This window comes from Podarcis raffonei, chromosome 9 (assembly GCF_027172205.1).
Source record: "Podarcis raffonei isolate rPodRaf1 chromosome 9, rPodRaf1.pri, whole genome shotgun sequence".
NCBI classification, from domain to species: domain Eukaryota; kingdom Metazoa; phylum Chordata; class Lepidosauria; order Squamata; family Lacertidae; genus Podarcis; species Podarcis raffonei.
This window is the reverse complement of record NC_070610.1, coordinates 23,230,469-23,249,411: the sequence shown is the minus strand read 5'-3', so window position 1 is coordinate 23,249,411 and position 18,943 is coordinate 23,230,469. Positions and strand designations below refer to the sequence as shown.

The 18,943-nt window shown below is 44.9% G+C and overlaps 1 protein-coding gene across 1 annotated transcript in view; it reads right to left on the bottom strand.

Annotated features, from left to right (window-relative positions):
* Positions 1 to 579: 579 nt before the first annotated feature.
* The window catches only part of GRXCR1 (glutaredoxin and cysteine rich domain containing 1), a 51,397-nt gene continuing 33,033 nt past the window's right edge, over positions 580 to 18,943 (bottom strand). The window contains exons 3-4 of the mRNA XM_053402950.1: positions 3,536 to 3,601; positions 580 to 907 (exon numbers count right to left, since the gene is read on the bottom strand). Of these exons, the coding sequence (XP_053258925.1) occupies positions 728 to 907; positions 3,536 to 3,601 (246 nt within the window). The 3' untranslated portion in view covers positions 580 to 727. The remainder of the gene's footprint in view (positions 908 to 3,535; positions 3,602 to 18,943) is intronic.

Here is an 18,943-nt window from a genome sequence, read left to right as displayed (position 1 = left end):
ATTTAGTGTGTTGTTGGACCTGACAGGATCTCGCCTGTTATAGATCTTTTCAAATGACAAAGCTGCCAGACACCTCACATTTGATGGAAATCAATTTCTCGTGGTATTATTTCTCACCGGAAAAGAAAAGGTTTGTATATCCCCTGAAGCAATATAAAAGTAGCCTCCTTCCCTCTCTTAAAAAAATAAAAAATAAAACCAAACTGTTCTGAACATCAAGAGCCTCATTTAAGAATATTGAATTAAAAGGAAGAAATTGCCTGCAACTATAAAACTGTACCAAAAAATGGAATGCATTCTATCTCCCCTCACCTTATGTAACACTTAATAAAATCTTGCAAGAGCTTTCAAGCAAACAAACAAAGCAGGAAAATAGCAGCTGCAGGAAGCTGCTGCAGCCACTTGGAAGTTTCCGAAAGAACGTTCGCAAGCTGGAACAGTCACTTCCAGGTTTTGATTGTTTGGGAGCCAAAACATTTGAGAACTAGGCATGTTCGAAAACCAAGGTACAACTATACGGGCTTTTTATACGTTGAGTTTCAGGTAACTGTGAGATCTCACCACATAAAGGACTCCAGCAACTTTTTATTTTATTTTATTTTTTACAAATGAACGTTTATTGACTGAATTAGACAAACATGGTGGTTTTCCTTAATATAAAATAGTATAACAAACTGCTGCGTTGACATAATAAAATGAGGTTGTTTTTTGTATCAAGGCGCCATCCTTAGCTGAGGCAACTCTTGCAGCGTTGCAATCCGTTCTCGTTGCAAGCGGTGCACTTGAGGGCTTTGAATGAGTCCGTAAAACAGTTCCGAAACACTGACATCTTGCTCCCATGGCACGCTGAGCACGGAATAAAACCAAAGCCCCCACATGAGAGGCATTCATGAGGGTGTTGAACTCTCTGAGGGGGAAGGAAGACAGAAAGAAAGATGGCATCCATTATTTGCATTATATTCTGAGGGCCAAACCAGACAGGGAATTAACTGTGAGAATGAAAGTAACTTACACATTTCTTCTTATGTAAATACAGTGGTACCTCCGGTTGCGGACAGGATCCATTCCGGAGCTCCGGTCGGATCCCGAGGTTTGTGCAACCGGAGGTGCCTGTTCTGCGCACACACGTGGCACAATAAATCAATGCCCTCCCAGCAGATGTCAAGGCAATAAACAACTATTTTAAAAGACAACTGAAGTTTTCAATATCTGTATTGTTTTTAGTATTCAGTTGGAAGCCGCCCAGAGTGGCTGGGGAAACACAACCAGATGGGTGGGGTATAAATAATAATAAATTATTATTATTATTATTATTATTATTATTATTATTATTATTATTACAGGTTTGCTGTGTGTGTATCCCGAAGGATACGTAACAAGAGGGGCATGTAAGTAGTGGTACCACTGTATGACTCTCAGGACCCATAGTTCCAACAAAAACCTTTCTGAAGCTGCTATTTGTTTTTCAAGAGAACCCTCCATTCCCGCCAGCGGAAGCTTCCCTTGAATTAGGAATGGAAGTTTCAAGGAGATATTTTTTGTTGAGATGTGTTATAAGAAAAACTGCTCCCTTTCTCTTATGGGGTATAGAGCCCATATAGAGTCCACAGAGGCCAACCAGAGTATATTGAGAAGCAAAGTGGCTAGTAAGACTGATCTTTATTCAAAGAACTGTTGCAACAGGGTCCCCGCTCACCACACGCAGGAGGGAGGAGAACCCTGAACAATGGTGCGCAAGCCCTTATAAAGACTTTTGAAATTGCCCACCCTGTAGCCCAAGACCACCACCCTCAAAAAAAATCATACATATATCACAGAAGGAGAAGTCCTGCCTGCCAGGATACCTGAGAATGGTCACTGATTGTATTGCCTGGGCAGCCTGGCCATTCTTTTATGATGGTTAATACTTTAGTTCCTGAATCCAGGTCACAGGCATACACAAATACGCCCTTAAGACAGGATTTGCAAGCAAAAAGACAGCAAGGGATTTGCCTCCCTTACTGCAGAGGAATATCTGAGGTCACTGGGAGAGTTAACATGGCTTCAGGATTGCTCTCCCATACTATTTCAGACACATGGTTCATATATTTAGATATGTGTGCATTTATGAATATTTATTCTATATTTCAGACCTTGAGATTCTTATAACAGATGGTTGCAGATAAACCCCTCCACTCTCCATGGTCCTGAGGCTTCTTGGGCTCCCCTATGGCTGTGATTTACATAAGAAACAAAACGTAAGGAGGGCCCTGTTGGATCAGGCCAAAGACCCAGGGGTGGCTAGTCAGATGCCTGTGGGAAAGAAGCCCACCATAATAATAATAATAATAATAATAATAATAATAATAATAATAACAACAACAATAATTTTATTTATACCCCACCCTCCCCAGCCAAGACTGGGCTCAGGGCAGCTAGCAACCAATAATAAAAGCAAGTTGACTGAAATACAACTTAAAAAACAAGATTAAAATACAACATTAAACAATTAAAATGCAGCCTCATCACAGGAGGAGAAAGGGAAAAAAGGGGGGAGGGAATCAAATTGATTCTAAGCCAAAGGCCAGGTGGAACAACTCTGTCTTACAGGCCCTGCGAAAAGAAATCATATCCCGCAGGGCCCTGGTCTCATGAGACAGAGCGTTCCACCAGGCCAGAGCCAGTGTTGAAAAGGCCCTGGCTCTGGTTGAAGCTAATATAACTTCCTTGGAGCCCAGGAGCTCTAGGGTGTTGCTATTTATGGACCTTAAGGTCCTCCATGGGGCATACCAGGAGAGGCCAAGTAACACGGTGATAATCTTGGTTGCCCTTTCCTGACTCTTCTCCAGTTCTACGGTGTCATTTTGGAGCTGAGGTAACCAAAACTGTACATGGTATTCAAGGTGTGGTCACACTATAGATTAGCAAAATGGTGTTATAATATTGATAGTTTTATTTTTTGATATATTTTCTTTTATAATACTGATTTAACTTTTAATGATCCCTAGCATGGAATCCCAACTTTTTCACAGCTGCCACACACTGGGTCAACATCTTCACTAAGCTACCAGGTTTATACTCAGAGGTCAGTCATTCCTGGTCTGTCACACCAGTTCAGACCCAATGGGAACAAAGATGCACAATTTTGTGACTTCGCCACATGGCAGAGAAGAGGCGGCCATTTTGTTTGGGGCGATATGTAGTTCTAGCCTGAGCTGCCCTGTTCTCTATGTGAGGCACTTTTGAGTTTGTGTAATAGAGGCTGGGAGAGGTTGGGTGCCATAGGCATGGGCATCAATTATACGTACTCGGGGCAGAACCACATATTACCTTCCTATGGCCATGTTCCTAAATTTATTTTTCCAGAATTAATACAAGTGTAGGGCCAACAGATACTTGTAGTGAAGAATGGGCAAAAGGTTGGAGACATTCATGTTGATGTTCCCTTACAAAGAAAATATAATTCTTCTGTGAGCTTACCACAGAACACTATATATGTAACTAATGTACGAGAACGGTATTTTAATGTGTAATCTTTTATAACCTCATCAATTACCTCAATTTTGGTTAAGAGATCTTGCAGTTCCCCTGATTCATTCATTGACAAAATTTTCTCAGCACCCTGTAAGGAAACAGACAAAATTTGTTAATGTAACGGCTGAGATATAAAGCTTTGTTGGAGTTTTTGTCTCGACAATTTTGCTGAAAGTTAGAAAACAGATGCTTTTTTAAAAAAAAAAAAAGGGAAAAAAAGAAATTCATTCACAATATCATCATACTTTTCAGCTGGCCTGTGTGTGCTTTGGCTGCTGAACACAGGATTATTACATATTGTATCTCATGTTAAGTTGTGGGTGAACATATCAGACGACACAGTGAGAGCCAGTGTGGTGTAGTGGTTAAGAGCGGTAGTCTCGTAATCTGGGGAACCGGGTTCGCATCTCCGCTCCTCCACATGCAGCTGCTGGGTGACCTTGGGCCAGTCACACTTCTTTGAAGTCTCTCAGCCCCACTCACCTCACAGAGTGTTTGTTGTGGGGGAGGAAGGGAAAGGAGAATGTTAGCTGCTTTGAGACTCCTTAAAGGGAGTGAAAGGCGGGATATCAAATCCAAACTCCTCCTCCTCCTCCTCTTCTTCTTCTTCTTCTTCAACAGCTCTTGTTTATTCAGAGGCCAGAACAGAACTGAGCTGAAGGGCTCAGTCAGCCTGCTTATATAGAGCTCCAGTAGAACGTTACTGTAGCAACTTTCTAAAACTATCCAATCACTGAACGTCACTTTCGATCCTTCATTTGCATAACTATCTACAGTATCCCCCTGCTGGCCCAGAGTGAGAACTTCAGTACATAACAGTATCTCATATATCTTGTACTACATGATCACTGCAATTCCCAGCCCCTCTTTTGCAATACATGCTTTCTTATAAATAAAAAACGGAAGGCACCTTGTTAATATGTCAAAGAGGCAATTTCTTATACATATAGTGCATCAGAGAATACACCTAAACGAGCATGAGAAAAACAGTATTTCTACTGTTCAAGCATTTCCAGCTTGAATTCATCTGGAGCATGTTGAGGATATGATGCCAGGGGAAGAAAGATGATGAAAAATACCATTATGACACTAAAATCAAGATCCAGCCGTGAATAATAAAAATAATTTAGGTTGAGTACATAGGACCCTGGGGAATTTCTGAGCTCTGAAGCAAGGCAGTAATGAAGAGGTTCTTCGTTTTTCTTCTTGAAAGTACAAAAGGTTACTGTAAAGAAAATTAAACTGCCAAAGAAGATATAAAGCTTTCCTTTGGCTCTTTCTGCTAATCAGAGAGGACCTGTTGAGGAACTGAGCAACACTACCAGGGCATTTGTATTTAATGTGTGCATTATTCAGGGGGTGGGGAGGGAGGGATTATACTTGCATATACTGGTTGCTAGGTGTAAGGAGTGTACCCATATCTTGGGCCCTCCGATAAGGGGTCAATTTGATTGTTTATTAGATTTCTATACCAGCTTTCATCCAAAGATCATAGGGCAGTTTACAATATAAAAACAAACAAACAAAAATCCCAAAGCGACAAATAACAACTCCCGCACCCTCATTTAAAAGGCCATAGGTTGTTTAATTAGCCAAAGGCCTGGGAGAAGAGTAATGTTTTCGCCTGGCACCTAAAGATATGTAATGAAGGCGCCAGGTGAGCCTCCCTGGAGAGAGCATTCTACAACTGGGGAAGCCACCACAAAAAAGGCCTGTCCTTGTGTTGCCACCCTCTGGACCTCTCGTGGAAGGGGCACATGAAGAAGGGCCTCAGATGAGGGTCTCAGGGTCCGGGTTGGTTCATGTGGGGAGAGGCGGTCCTTGAGGTATTGCAGTCCTGAGCCGTTTAGGGCTTTATAGGTCAAAACCAACTGTGCTGGTCCCGTGGGTTAACTGTGAGGCGAGGTCCGAGTCCAGTCGGAGGTCAAGGGTGCAGTATGGAGGCAGTCCGTCAAAGATGAAGCTGGGTCCAAGGCAGGGAGTCGGGTGAGGTCAGGAGCTCCGGCAGGACAGGGTGCAGGCAGGAACTGGCTACCAACAATGTTGCTCCCGCAACTTGGGACTGGGGCTGGCTGGCTTTTATTTATCTGCCCCGAGGCATAGGGCGGCCCCAGTCCACAGGTGACTCGCCTCTCTTGGCCTGGAGCTGAGCACTCCTCCTGCGGGAACTTAGTTCCCGCCGCCTCTCTGCCCTCAGCCTCTGCAGCTCAGGAGAGGCTGGAGGGTTACCGGACCCAGAGGCAACCTCAGCCTCCCCTGACGGGGCTGAGAGTGGAGCACCTGCAGGCAATGGGTCCTCCATCACCTCTGGAGCCAGAGCAGACTCACCTGGTACCTTCAGGCTCAAGCCCCAGCCCCGGCTCAGCTGGTTCTGGAGGCGGGGAATCCTGTGCAGGCTGGGATTCCTCAGGTTCAGCCTCCGAGTCCGAATCCCAGGCCATCACACCAGCACTTTTAATTGGGCATGGAAACTAATTGAGCATATAACGCCAATCCTGCCCTGGCTGCCAAACAATCTTGCCCTGGTTAGCAAACTGGCCACTGAATTCTGCACCAGCTGAAGTTTCTGAACTTTGTTCATAGGCAGTCCCACCTATAATGTGTTGCAGTCATCTAGCCTAGAGGGTAGCAGAGCATAGATGACAGAAGCTAGTCTATGTCCAGATAGGGGTGCAGCTGGACCAACAGACAAAGTTGATAGAAGGCACTCCATAGAATCATAGAATCATAGAGTTGGAAGAGACCACAAGGGCCATCGAGTCCAACCCCCTGCCAAGCAGGAAACACCATCAGAGCACTCCTGACATATGGTTGTCAAGCCTCTGCTTAAAGACCTCCAAAGAAGGAGACTCCACCACACTCCTTGGCAGCAAATTCCACTGTCGAACAGCTCTTACTGTCAGGAAGTTCTTCCTAATGTTTAGGTGGAATCTTCTTTCTTGTAGTTTGGATCCATTGCTCCGTGTCCGCTTCTCTGGAGCAGCAGAAAACAACCTTTCTCCCTCCTCTATGTGACATCCTTTTATATATTTGAACATGGCTATCATATCACCCCTTAGCCTCCTCTTCTCCAGGCTAAACATGCCCAGCTCCCTTAGCCGTTCCTCATAAGGCATCGTTTCCAGGCCTTTGACCATTTTGGTTGCCCTCCTCTGGACACGTTCCAGTTTGTCAGTGTCCTTCTTGAACTGTGGTGCCCAGAACTGGACACAGTACTCCAGGTGAGGTCTGACCAGAGCAGAATACAGTGGCACTATTACTTCCCTTGATCTAGATGCTATACTCCTATTGATGCAGCCCAGAATTGCATTGGCTTTTTTAGCTGCCGCGTCACTCCGGGCCACTGAGAACACCTGAGCATCAAGCAACTGCAAAGGATCCAGGAGGACCCCCAAGCTACGTACCTACTGCTTCAGAGGTAGTGGAATCGCATCAAGAGCCGGCAACGTCCCATCCATCTGGTCTAGAGAACCACCCACTAACAGTGCCTCAGTCTGATCCGGACTGAGCTTCCGTTTGTTTACCAGACTACTCCTTATCAAACAGCCTCCAAAAGTTAACCGGGGTCCCTTTGAAGCCTCCTTAGGTATTGCTATAAATTGCTATAAATGTTAGAAAGAAATGTGATGCCCCCGAATTACAGAAAACCAAAATATCCCTGTCGGAGCGAAAACAAACCAAAGTTGGATAAACCCAAGTCTCTAGCCCTAGTCTGGACAGTCCCTAACTTACCAGTCTCTTTGCAGGACTCTTTTCTCATAGATAGGCATTTCCCTTGCAGCCTTCTTCACCAGCTCCCCAAATTTCTGTATATCACTTTGATATCCCCTTGATCTCCCATCACCATTGCACATCAGCAATGGTGGATGCCTCACCCTTGGTGTTTAATGGGCCTTGGGGCACCTGTCAGGTCTCCAAGTTCACCTTATACTCCCCAAATGAATACATAGAAAATATATGCACCCCCTTGCAGATGCAGCAGATACATGTATACAGAAGCAGTCTAGGGACTCAGCTACATTAGTAAAAAAAACCCACAGCATTTTGATTGTGTTATAAACATACAACACCAGATGGCACTGGAGAGTAAAAGAAATTCTATGTGATTTTTCATAGTGTTGTCCCCCCCCCCTTTGTTATAATGATTTAATTTTTGACTTATTTATCGTGGGGTTTTTCCTGTGTGTAGATCCACCCTAGGACTGTAGTTCAATTCTTTTACACTGAGCTAGGGTACTGTATGTGAATTCAAGAGGTGCAGAGGGGTTCAGATCAAGTTCCATGGTCTTCAGGTTTCTAACTGCTATAGTCTAGAGAAACTGCCATTCTTCTGCTGCCGCCATTTTCAAGTTGTAAAGATCCTACAGAGACTAGGCCCACACACACACACAAAAAGCTTTATTGAAATTGAGAGTGTGTGAGAATGAGGCTGGGAACTTTTCTCTGAAAACAGTCTACTCCTTGGGATGGGATGGGATGGGAAGGGAAGGGAAGGGAACCCTGCTCTCCTTAACATCAGTTCTGTCTGCTCCCAAGAGAGTCATCACCCCAATGCTTGAGAATTACTTCCCCACATGTGCATTTTGAACAAAGATGATGCATTTAGAAGTGCAGCAAATAACAGCATGCCTTTTTTATGTAGCTATATGAAGCCTTGTGATTTAATACTTTTTAAACAATTTAAAGTCTTTCCTTACCACAACAAAAGAAAAGTACATTTCTGCAGAAGAAACAAAAAAATACAATACTACAAGCATTTCAGTGACGAAATTTCTCTGGTACTCAAATGCCACCTGCTGCTTCCTTTCTGTGGTGTTCATGGGAGACATTTAATATACAATAAATACCTCCCATACCAGAGATGGAGATCCTCTGACCCTTGGGCTCCTAATTTGGTTCATGAGACCCTTTACCTCAAACCATTCCCACCTGCGCAGTCAGCTGGTCAGTGGTGGCCACAAAGTCTGCTTCCTTTGCCTGCACTGTTTGATTTCAAACTGCATGGATAAAGGGAAATGCTTCATCTGGTGTCACAGTGACATCAAGCGATTGATGTCAGGTGACTGTGTGGTTTCAAAAACACCTACTGGCTGGATCCAGTTTCCCACTCCTTTCCTATACAGTCGTACATTGGATCCCAAATGCCTTGGCACTCGGACGTTTTGGCTCCCGAACGCTGCAAACACAGAAGTGAGCTTCCTGCAGCCAATCAGAAGCCACACTTTGGTTTCTGAATGTTTTGGAAGTCGAACGGACTTCCGGAACAGATTCCTTTTGACTTCCAAGGTACGACTGTAATTTTATCAGCAGTTCTTATAAAGCTGGGGCCTTTAAGGTATGGTTACCCAACGTCCCCATTTCCTGGGGACAGTCCCCAGATTTACAAATCTGTCCCCGGACAAAATCCGTCCCCGGAATGTCCCCGGATTTATATTTTAAGTGTTGTAGATTATATAGTAGGGGATGAATGTTGCATGATTGGTTAAATGGTACAAGACACATCATATGGGGACTTCTGGCGAGGCAAAATGGCAGATGCCATGGCAGCGGGCAGCTCCTGAAGCCAGCCAGAGCCAATTGTGCTACCAGGCTGGCTCTGGGCTGCTGAGACTGCTGCTGCCACTGCCGCTGCCACTGCCGAGGGGGAACTGGGGATCCCCGGCACGTCAACTGGGGGAACCACTGACGCACCCACAACCCAAATCAAGCTGGAAGCGACTGCCCAGTGGCATTCCGGGGCCAGTAAAAACCCCGGAGCCAACACAGGGAGAAGGAGGAGAGGAGAAGGAGAAGGAAGAGAGAGAAAGAGGACGGAGAAAAAAGAGGGGCCGAGCCCAGGCCCGACCTGAACCTACTCCATAGTGGTTAGCGCTCCAAGAAAGCAGGCCAGGGCCCAGAGGAAGGCCGTGCAACAGAGGAGACCACAGAAGAGAAGATATTACTTCTTCATTTTTTTAAAAAAAATTAATTTTAAAAAATAACTTATTTTCTCTTTTCAAAAAAAAAAAGTGTCCCCGGATTCTTTGAAAAAAAATCTGGTAACCATACATTTAAGGTGACTGCTAGATTTACCGCCACTGCTTTATGCAAGCAGTGTGGTGAGCTGGTTGTGCCCATTTGGCAACTTGCTTACTTTGTTTAGTGCTTTGATTGACGATCTCTGTGATTTCAGGGCAAATGAGAGTGAGCTGGCTTGTTGGGATGGCCCAGGGTTTTGCTTTGTTTGCATAGACCTGCTTCATCATAAGGACGGGTACAGGAGCTGTTTGGTGTTTCTAAATAGCCTTAAAATAAAATATCTACTTGCATAGGCAAGCAGGTTTTAAGTTTATAATCACTCGGCCATTGTCAGGGCTCCCCCACCCCTTTCTCAATACCTTTCAATACCTGGAAATGAGAAGCGCCCAGGCTCCTTTTTACGTAACCTTCTAGTCGAAATAGTTTCATTATGTATGCTTCATCGTTATCCCAGCAGAGGGCATGATTCGTTTTCAGATATAAGCAGCCCTTGGCCAATAGAAATGTTACAGACACACTAAAGTGCACTTAACAACATGGACAGAGGCAAGCTAATGCCACGAGATGATTTATCCTTACTTGGATGTGAACTCAATAAGGCTGTCCACCACATTTGAAGAACATAGTTGATGAATCTTTTGCCTTTCAACTTACTAATTAATTGATAAAATGTATTGATGGCAAACCCTTAAAACAGGTGTCTTTGGGGGATACAGCAGGAAGTATTAGAAAGCGTACAATTTAATTAAACAGAAACCACTATTCATTGTTAAAAGGAAAGGACATCTTTCAGTTTTTCCCCCTTTGCAATTCAACTGACTTGCAACCTCAGTAAATATGTACACTCTTCTCTCCAGCGGTTGCTGGAATACAACTCCCATCATCCCTGATCACTAGCTATTCTGGCAGGGGCTGATGGAGGTTGGAGTCCAACAACATCTGGAAAAGCACATGCTCCTTATCATATAAGATAAGGATATAAGATGGGGTAATAAGCAGTTTTGGGATGTGGGTGGCGCTGTGGGTTAAAACCACAGAGCCTAGGACTTGCCAATCAGAAGGTCGGCGGTTCGAATCCCTGCAACGGGGTGAGCTCCCGTTGCTTGGTCCCTGCTCCTGCCAACCTAGCAGTTCGAAAGCACGTCAAGTGCAAGTAGATAAATAGGTACCGCTCCGGCGGGAAGGTAAACGGCGTTTCCGTGCGCTGCTCTGGTTCGCCAGAAGTGGCTTAGTCATGCTGGCCACATGACCCGGAAGCTGTACACCGGCTCCCTCGGCCTATAGAGCAAGATGAGTGCGCAACCCCAGAGTCGGTCACGACTGGACCTAATGGTCAGGGGTCCCTTTACCTTTACCTTTAATAAGCAGTTTTATCCCATGTTTTCAGGTGCCAGGTGGGCACAGCAAAGAGGCCTGCCTCAAACCCGTGACCAGCAACTGGACCCATTTAGGACCCAGAGCTCCACTCCTTCCTTACCCCAGGAAACATCCTGAATGACACTACCATCAATAGCTGTCACCCACTCACACTTTTGGCAGGCGCAGCAGAGACATCCGCATTGGGGCCTCCACTGTTAAGAGTCTGGTGGAGTCAACATGGAGGAGCCTCTCCACTGCACCCAAACCCATCCCAGTGCCGCAGATGAGGGAGTTGGACTTTGGATTGCTCTGTTAGGCTCTCACTCGGATGAGGTAGAAGGTGAACAACCGTATCTGATTATACATGATAGCAGTGATTCCTGCATTCTTTTTTTGAGGCTCCTGGGACTGAAGGAATTGCAGCAAGCCTGACTGTCCTACTTGTAATTCACACAGTAGCTGCTCTGTGAGACTGTGGTCTCTAAACTGTGGTCGTACTGAGCCTCTTGGGCTTGCTGAGCGGAAGGTTGGTGGTTCGAATCCCTGCAACGGGGTGAGCTCCCGTTGCTCTGTCCCAGCTCCTGCCAACTTGGCAGTTGGAAAGCATGCCAGTGCAAGTAGATAAATAGGTATTGCTGTGGTGGGAAGGTAAACAATGTTTCTGTGTGCTCTGGTTTCCATCACGGTGTCCTGTTGCACCAGAAGAGGTTTAGTTATGCTGGCCACAACATGACCCGGAATGCTGTCTGTGGACAAATGCCGGCTCCCTCGGCCTGAAATTGAGATGAGCGCCACAACCCCATAGTCGCCTTTGACTGGACTTAACCGTCCAGGGGTCCTTTACCTTTACCCTACATGTAGTTGTACATAAGATTCTTTCAAGTGCCCCATTTGATTTTTGAAAAGGTCTTCACAACAGGAGTTTCATACCTGTGTAGCTACAGGGTTGGATATTTTTGTTTTGTTTCAAATCAGTTCCACACAATTTTGCCAAGTCAGGTCAGGATGTTGTGGTTTCTCACAAGTGAAAGCTATTTTCCTTCCTGTTAAAGGGCATGAACTGGGTTAACAGGACAGATTTATTGATCAGCTGCTGCTAAAAATGTAAGGAAACACAGGGTGATTTTTTTCATTTTCATCTTTTATAATAATTTCTCTATAAACATATGGGTCATATTTCTTCAATATATTCAAGGAGCCTTATGTAACAAAAAGGAGACTGCATAACAAAACAAACTTGATAAAGGCTAAAACTAAAGAACACATTTTTTAAAAAAAATAATCCATATATTATCACACTCCTTATGGCTTTGAGAATAAAATAGGCTTGCTAAATTTATTCCAACAATATTCTACCAGGCGATGAAAATAGTTCTGAAAGACTAGATTATATGTTCTGCTATTGACCCCAATGTGCTTCTGTAAATAAATAGATGGCATTCATTTCATGACAATCTGATAAGATCAGCTGCAGTACATTGAGCTGTTTCCCCAGCAGTCCAAAAGAACTAATATTATATCATGCTCAGCATACAGGTTTTCAAGCAGAGAAAATAAAACTCTTCCATGAACTACCTTAAGGCTCATAAAAAAATTTCATTGGCTTTTAAAAAGTATCGCCCAAAGTCTCTGTGTGTGTGTGTTTATTGGAGTATTTTTGGGCTGCCTTTCAGAGCATATACTCTCAGAAGGCTGTTTACAATACACAAAACAATTGTAAAAGCAGATAAGATTAAAACACTATTTAAAGCGCAACACATTGATGGCAAATGAAACCACATCATTATAGCTCAGTTAAAATGTAATGTGAGCAGCAGCAGCAGCATAAAACCATCAAGGAAAAAAAATGACCTGAATTCAAATCACCAATATATCTCCTCGGATAATGGGTTCCATGGAGGTGGCGCATGCTCCCATATAAAAGCCTAACAACCAGAGGCGCCAAGTTCCCCAAAGGTTGAGGGGGCCCAGCGCACATCACACACCTGTGGCATCACACCTGTGATGCAAGCATGACGTCACATCATTTGGAGGAGGCCTAGCACTCTGGAGGATCCAGCCACTAAAGCGGCCCTGCACTCAACTCCATACTCAGCCTGCTCTGTCCTGTCAACATTCAGGGGGCCTGGCCCCCTTCCAATAAAAACTGAGAGTACCTGCTGCTAACCTATTTTATCTTAACAGTGGGCATAAAGCAGGCGCTCTGAAGTTGATCTCAGTTCATGGGCAGCCTTATGCAGGTGAAGGGAGTCCTATAGGCAACTGCCAATTGAGGAGAAATTACTGTATTTTTCGCTCCATAAGACGCACTTTTTTCTTCCTAAAAAGTAAGGGGAAATGTCTGTGCATCTTATGGAGCGGATGTGTGGTCCCTGGAGCCAAATTGCCCAGGGGTGAAAAGCAGATCGTGCTTTTTTTTTTTTAGAAAGCGGGAAGGGGGTGTTGAAACAAAGCCACTGATCGGCAAGCAATCAGGAGGGAGATAAGGCTGCGGGTAAAGGAGGCTGCCGGGGGGGGAGGTAAAGACAGTGAACTTTCAAGGAGAGGAGACAGGAAGATTAAAGCAATGAGGAGAGAAATTAAAAGAAAAGGAGGAGCAAAAAACTGCTCCAGCTAAGGAAAAGACGCTGGCAAACAAGAGGGAAGGGGGTGTTGAAAGGAAGCAGCTGATTGACAAGCGATCAGGAGGGAGATAAGGGACACTAGCGATAAAGGAGGCTGCCTGGGAGGATCCTCAGGATTTTTACATTGGGTCACCCCAAATTCACCATCAGATCACATAGCATGTCCAAGGCTACAACCTGCACCAAAAAAACCACGCATCCACTGTTTCGTGGGGTCACAATGGAGCAAAAACCTGGTTACAAAGCACGGATCCACATGGATTCTCAGGATTTTTGCATTGAGCTACCCCAAACTCACCGTCAAATCACAAATCATGTTTGTGGCCACAGCATGAACCACAAAAATCATACACCCACTGTTTCGTTCAGAATATATATTTTTTTCTTGTTTTCCTCCTCTAAAAACTAGGTGAATCTTATGGTCGGGTGTGTCTTATGGAGCGAAAAATACGGTAATCTTAGTCATGACTCCACTCTCCTTCTGATTGGGAGGGGGGAAGTTGTATACAACTCAAGTTAGAAAATAAGGCAGTTATTCAAAAGTAAGTGGAAGAGTTGGAAAGATGAAGCCAGAAACCTGAAGAGGAGAAGAAAGGCTAGAGAAGAAAAGGGCTGAAACACTGAAAAGCCTTAGAGAACCCAGCTGGACACTATGGCAGAAAGGAGCCAGAATGAGACCACAAAGCGGCTTGGAAGACAAACTGAAAGATACAAATCAATACTCCCTTGCTTGGTGTATTGGTAAACTTGGATGCATTTATCTCTCTCTTTTTAGCTCTTATGAGTTTTCTCAAACAAATTAGTTCTTTTTCCTAAAATAGCGTAACTCAAAAACTGTGTAAGTTGCTGCCTTAACAAGCCCTTAAGTAGGCTGACAAACATAATGGCAGTTTAAGTAGGCAGCTTTTCTTCCAAACTGATGCAGCAGCCTAAAAAGCAAACTGTCTCGTCACTAAAAACCTGCATCGAAAAGGTAATGCACCCAAACCCAACCAAAGTTCCTTGGCTTGGCCTAGAAAGTACAGAAAATTCTGGCAGCTCTCATACAGGTCAGGCGCTGTCAAAATGATGGGCGTAGGTGGGAAGAGTTTGACAGTGAGTAAGAGCATGGAACTGAGGAGAATGCCATCTGTGGAGCCCGGACCTCGTAGCGCACATTCGGTAGCTGAGGCAGGGTCTCACTGCAGACAGAAAGTGGCAAATTTCTGTGGCGACTGCACCGACTCCCATTCAGAATCAACTCACTGACATTTCAAGCATTAGTGACGGTGGCAAGCTGTGCTGCTTAGAAAACATCGCCAGGACTTGGAACACGAGGCTGGAGGACCGATTTGACAGAAATTGCAGGAAAAATAAAGACTTGGGTCTAACGGCTTGCTTAGCAGAAAATTGGTCAGAGGCCTTGTCATTTACCCTGTGCCTAAATGCCGGCATAGGTTGAGCCGGTGAAAATCTAGAAGGTTAATAGGCTGTTTAGTGGCGGAAACAAGAGAGAAATTAAGGTTTCCACTTGGTGGCAGTGGTGAAGTTAAGAAGAATGAGGAGTTGGTTTGACTAGCGTACACCCCTTCCCTCTGATGGTACAGACTACAGCCTTTGACATCACGTACGTACATGGCGTTTTGTTGGCCTTGATGCGTGATAGAATTTTGACATTCTCAGTCCCCTTCAAAAAAAAACCTCCTGTACTGAACCTAGACTCTGAAGTCAAGGTAGGTAGCATTTATAATTTTTTATTTTTAAAAACCACCAGACGATACTGAATTTAGAGATCTGATCCATGATGTAGATCAGGCTCTCCAACCTGGTGCCAGACTGCTGGCTGAGGCTGATGGGAGTTGTAGTCCAAACGTTCTGGAGGGCACCAGGTTGGGAAAGACTTCTGCAGATGTTTAGGGAACCTGATTTAAGAGTTTACACTAACATAGCATTTGAGAAACGCATCCTTTCGCGTGGGCTTTTAAGTGACGTCCCAGTGGCGGACCTTGAGGTCTCAAATTCCAGCAGCACCATGTGTGATGCCAAAATTTGGCATTCACCACCTCTCATGCTCCATTCTAAGTAATGGTTGTGGTATTCCCTGTGTGTGTCCCCCCCTCCCTGGATCTGCACCCAAACTCTTAAATCTGCCTCTGCCAGTGGCTAAGAGCCAGGACTCAAACAACTGCCCTCTCTCTCTCTCTCTCTCTCTCTCTCTCTCTCTCTCTCTCTCTCATCCCTCATGATGATACCCAGTGTGGCTGCAAAAAAACTAAACCTAATGAGTTATAACGATGTCTGAAACCTGCCTGTTTATTTTCATGTGTCTTTCTGCCATGCCACGTAGTTGCAATAGCAGATCCTGCCATGGGGATCCTGACCTGACCTCCTGGCCACTGAGTCATTTCTGCTTACTGGTCAGAGCATGGGGAAGGCAGTGTTAGGATATAGTTCTGTTCCACCTTAAAAGGAACAGGCATGACTCTTGTGTGTCACATGCCTGTTTACTTCCAGCACAGGCTTGCTGGGAACTTCCGTTTGTATACTGCTGTTTGCTGGACACGAAGGGAAGCAGACATGTTTTTCCTTTGTTCCTGATGCTGGATAAACACTTGTAAATAATGTGCTTCTGTCCGCCACTTCCGTTGTGAGGATTTATTCACTCATAAGAGCGTGCACAGCTTCTGAACGTATCAGAGGCTCGTGTCGCTGATTGAAGCTGTTCTGAGAACCGGTGTTTGCCTGGCTGCCGGCCGGTGGCTGGAGCCAGCTGGGGGCCTGCCAAATGCCCCCGACTCCCCGAATGAAGGAGGTGAGGACAGGTGACCCTACCTAGGCCCGAAGTCACCCCCCCCCAAAACCAGGCCTCAAAACTGTCCAAAATTCCTTTCTCTCTTCTAAAAATCCACAGCTAAAGTTTTCCTCTCCTTTCTCACAAGATGCATAGGCAAAATGTTATTCTTTTATCAGTACGAGAAGGCTTCAAAAAGCTAATGAATAGGCTCTGTCAAAGCAAGTCTGAGAACTGACTCTTATCTCACTCTGGTTGTAACACATCTTGGACACGCTGAACGCAAGGCTTTTCATCCCCTTTCCTGGGAAGGGCGCCAAGAGTCCAAAAGAGTCTCAAGACAGGAGCTTTCTGTTCATGCTCAGGAAACACATCATGGGGCAGGACTCTGGAGGAGGAGGAGAAAGGGGAGGGAACTGAAGGGGAATATATACTCTGTGTAAATGGCTGTGAACTCGTGCTTGTTTGTGAATTTATCACACTTGCTCCTTCTACCAGCCCGGATGGTAGAATAAAGCTTTTTCTCTGAAACTATTCCTTGAGTGTCTGTTGACTCCCATTTCCCCGTCCCGGGCGCAAAGCTCTTTTCACCCGAGGCTAAAAAGGCTACACCGGCAGCATCCCAACAGGCAGTATGGAGGGCAGCATGGCGTAAGCGCCCTGGGAGGAGTACCAGAGTGGTTCAGCTTGCACATTTTCACCACTCCGACCTCACCACCACCTCACCCAGGACGTCAACTGCTGGGAGGTCAGGTGAGAGCTTCTGCCCCACCACGCCATCTGTTATTGCCACATGGCGGCATGACACGTTCGTGCCATGTGTCAACGAGAAGCAGGGCCAAATCATCGGGATCACCACACGGCCATTATCAGTTATAATTTTGCATCACATCTGAAAAGACAGGCGACGATGCAGACCTGTGTCGCTGTTACCCATTGCTCGCCCAGTTGCCTTAATTGCCTCTTCTTCAAAAGCAGAGACAGCAGTGTTAATTAGCCCAGAAAAGAACCACTGTCGCACATCGCAATTGGCTTAATTGCACAACTGAGCACCGTCCCATCTCCACCTCTGCCCATTTGCTGCCTGTTTAGGACACTGCTCTGTAACGTGAAATACGTAGATTTTGCTACGACAATAATGTTTATTTATTTGATCCTTTCAGTTATTAATAGCCTGCTCAAGAAAGTGAGAAGCAACAAAATGCACACGAAAGACAGTATTTCGCTGAAATACTACAATGTAAAAACAAGACAGTGTACTAACAACATAACGGCGTCAGCCGACTCAGGAGCAGCGCTTTCCATCTCGGGCTTTGCATGTCAAAACAAGCACTTTAAATCTGCCAGCCAGTGCAGAGCTTTCTACACTGGTGTTTTCTGCTGACGGCAAGCTCCCCCCACAAGCAGGCTTGCTGTGGCCTCCTGCGCTAACTGCAGCCTCTGAACCAGACCCAGAATCAGCCGGACGTAAATTGAAATTATTTATTTGTTAATTGCATTTATATCTTGCTCTTCCTCCTGAAAAGGAAAAAGAGGGGGGGGAACCAAGGCAGAAAACACATAAAGTGATCCAATTGAAACATCCAAAAGCCTCTTAAAACTATTCCGGCGCTTATGCAGACTGGGATAAAGTTCTCTTGTTGAAAAAGGAAGGTCTTCAGGGGCCCAATGATTCCTGCTTTGCAGGCAGTTAGACCTCGAGGTCGCTTGCAGCTTGACAATCATTCTAGAATTAAAGCATACAATAGAGGTGGCTTGTATCTAATTTGAAAGGATGTGTGTCACTACACACTAAACACTTGATTCCTATATTGTATAGAACAGACCCCTTGAAGAGATGGCATCTGCAGGAGCCTCTCTCCTGAAGAGGGCAGTGATTGACTGGGTATTTAAGAGATACCTGTGGCGTTTGCCCGTTCGTTTAGAGCCTGTCTGTACGGGGGGAAAGAAAGGGTTAAAAATGTAGACCAATAAGAAAGCTGGAGGCGGAGCCTACATGTGTATAAAAGGGCTTCGTCCGAGGTTTGTTAGAGTTGTTGGTGGGTAGTTGGTTGGTTTTAGTGGGATGGCTGGCTGGGAAAGGCAGTTGGAAAAGCAGTTGGCAGGCAGTTGGAAATAGAGAGACAGGGCAGTGGGTTCTTGAGTGAGGGGAGGTAGAAGAGATAGAGAGGAAAATAAGACTAAGAAAGTAAAGAGTAACAACGTTTGGAATGCCATTGTTTGTGTCTGAAATAAAATACACTCTTCAAATGAGAAGAAAGAATGATGTTAAGTGATTAAGTTAATTTTACGAGAAATTTGTTTTGGAAAACTGTTACAATGATATACACTGAAATTCAGCCAGGGGGATTTGAGGAAGTCACTTAATAATGTTACTAAGATTGGATTAAGTGCAACTAAGATGTTTGTTTGTTTGTTTATTTATTAAAAAACTTTGGAAAATCAATTTGAAAAAATTGAAAAAAAAGAAAGAAATAAAATACACTCTTCTTTATTTACTTGAGAACCTGACTGAGACTGAAGTGATTTTACCAGGGAGGACCTGGTTGGTGGCAGCGGATTAGTGGTGTATGGGTCAATAGTCCATGAGACGACCAGGGGCTCCATATGAATGCCACAATACCTTTTAGATATCTGGGTCCCAAGATGCATTGTAGGG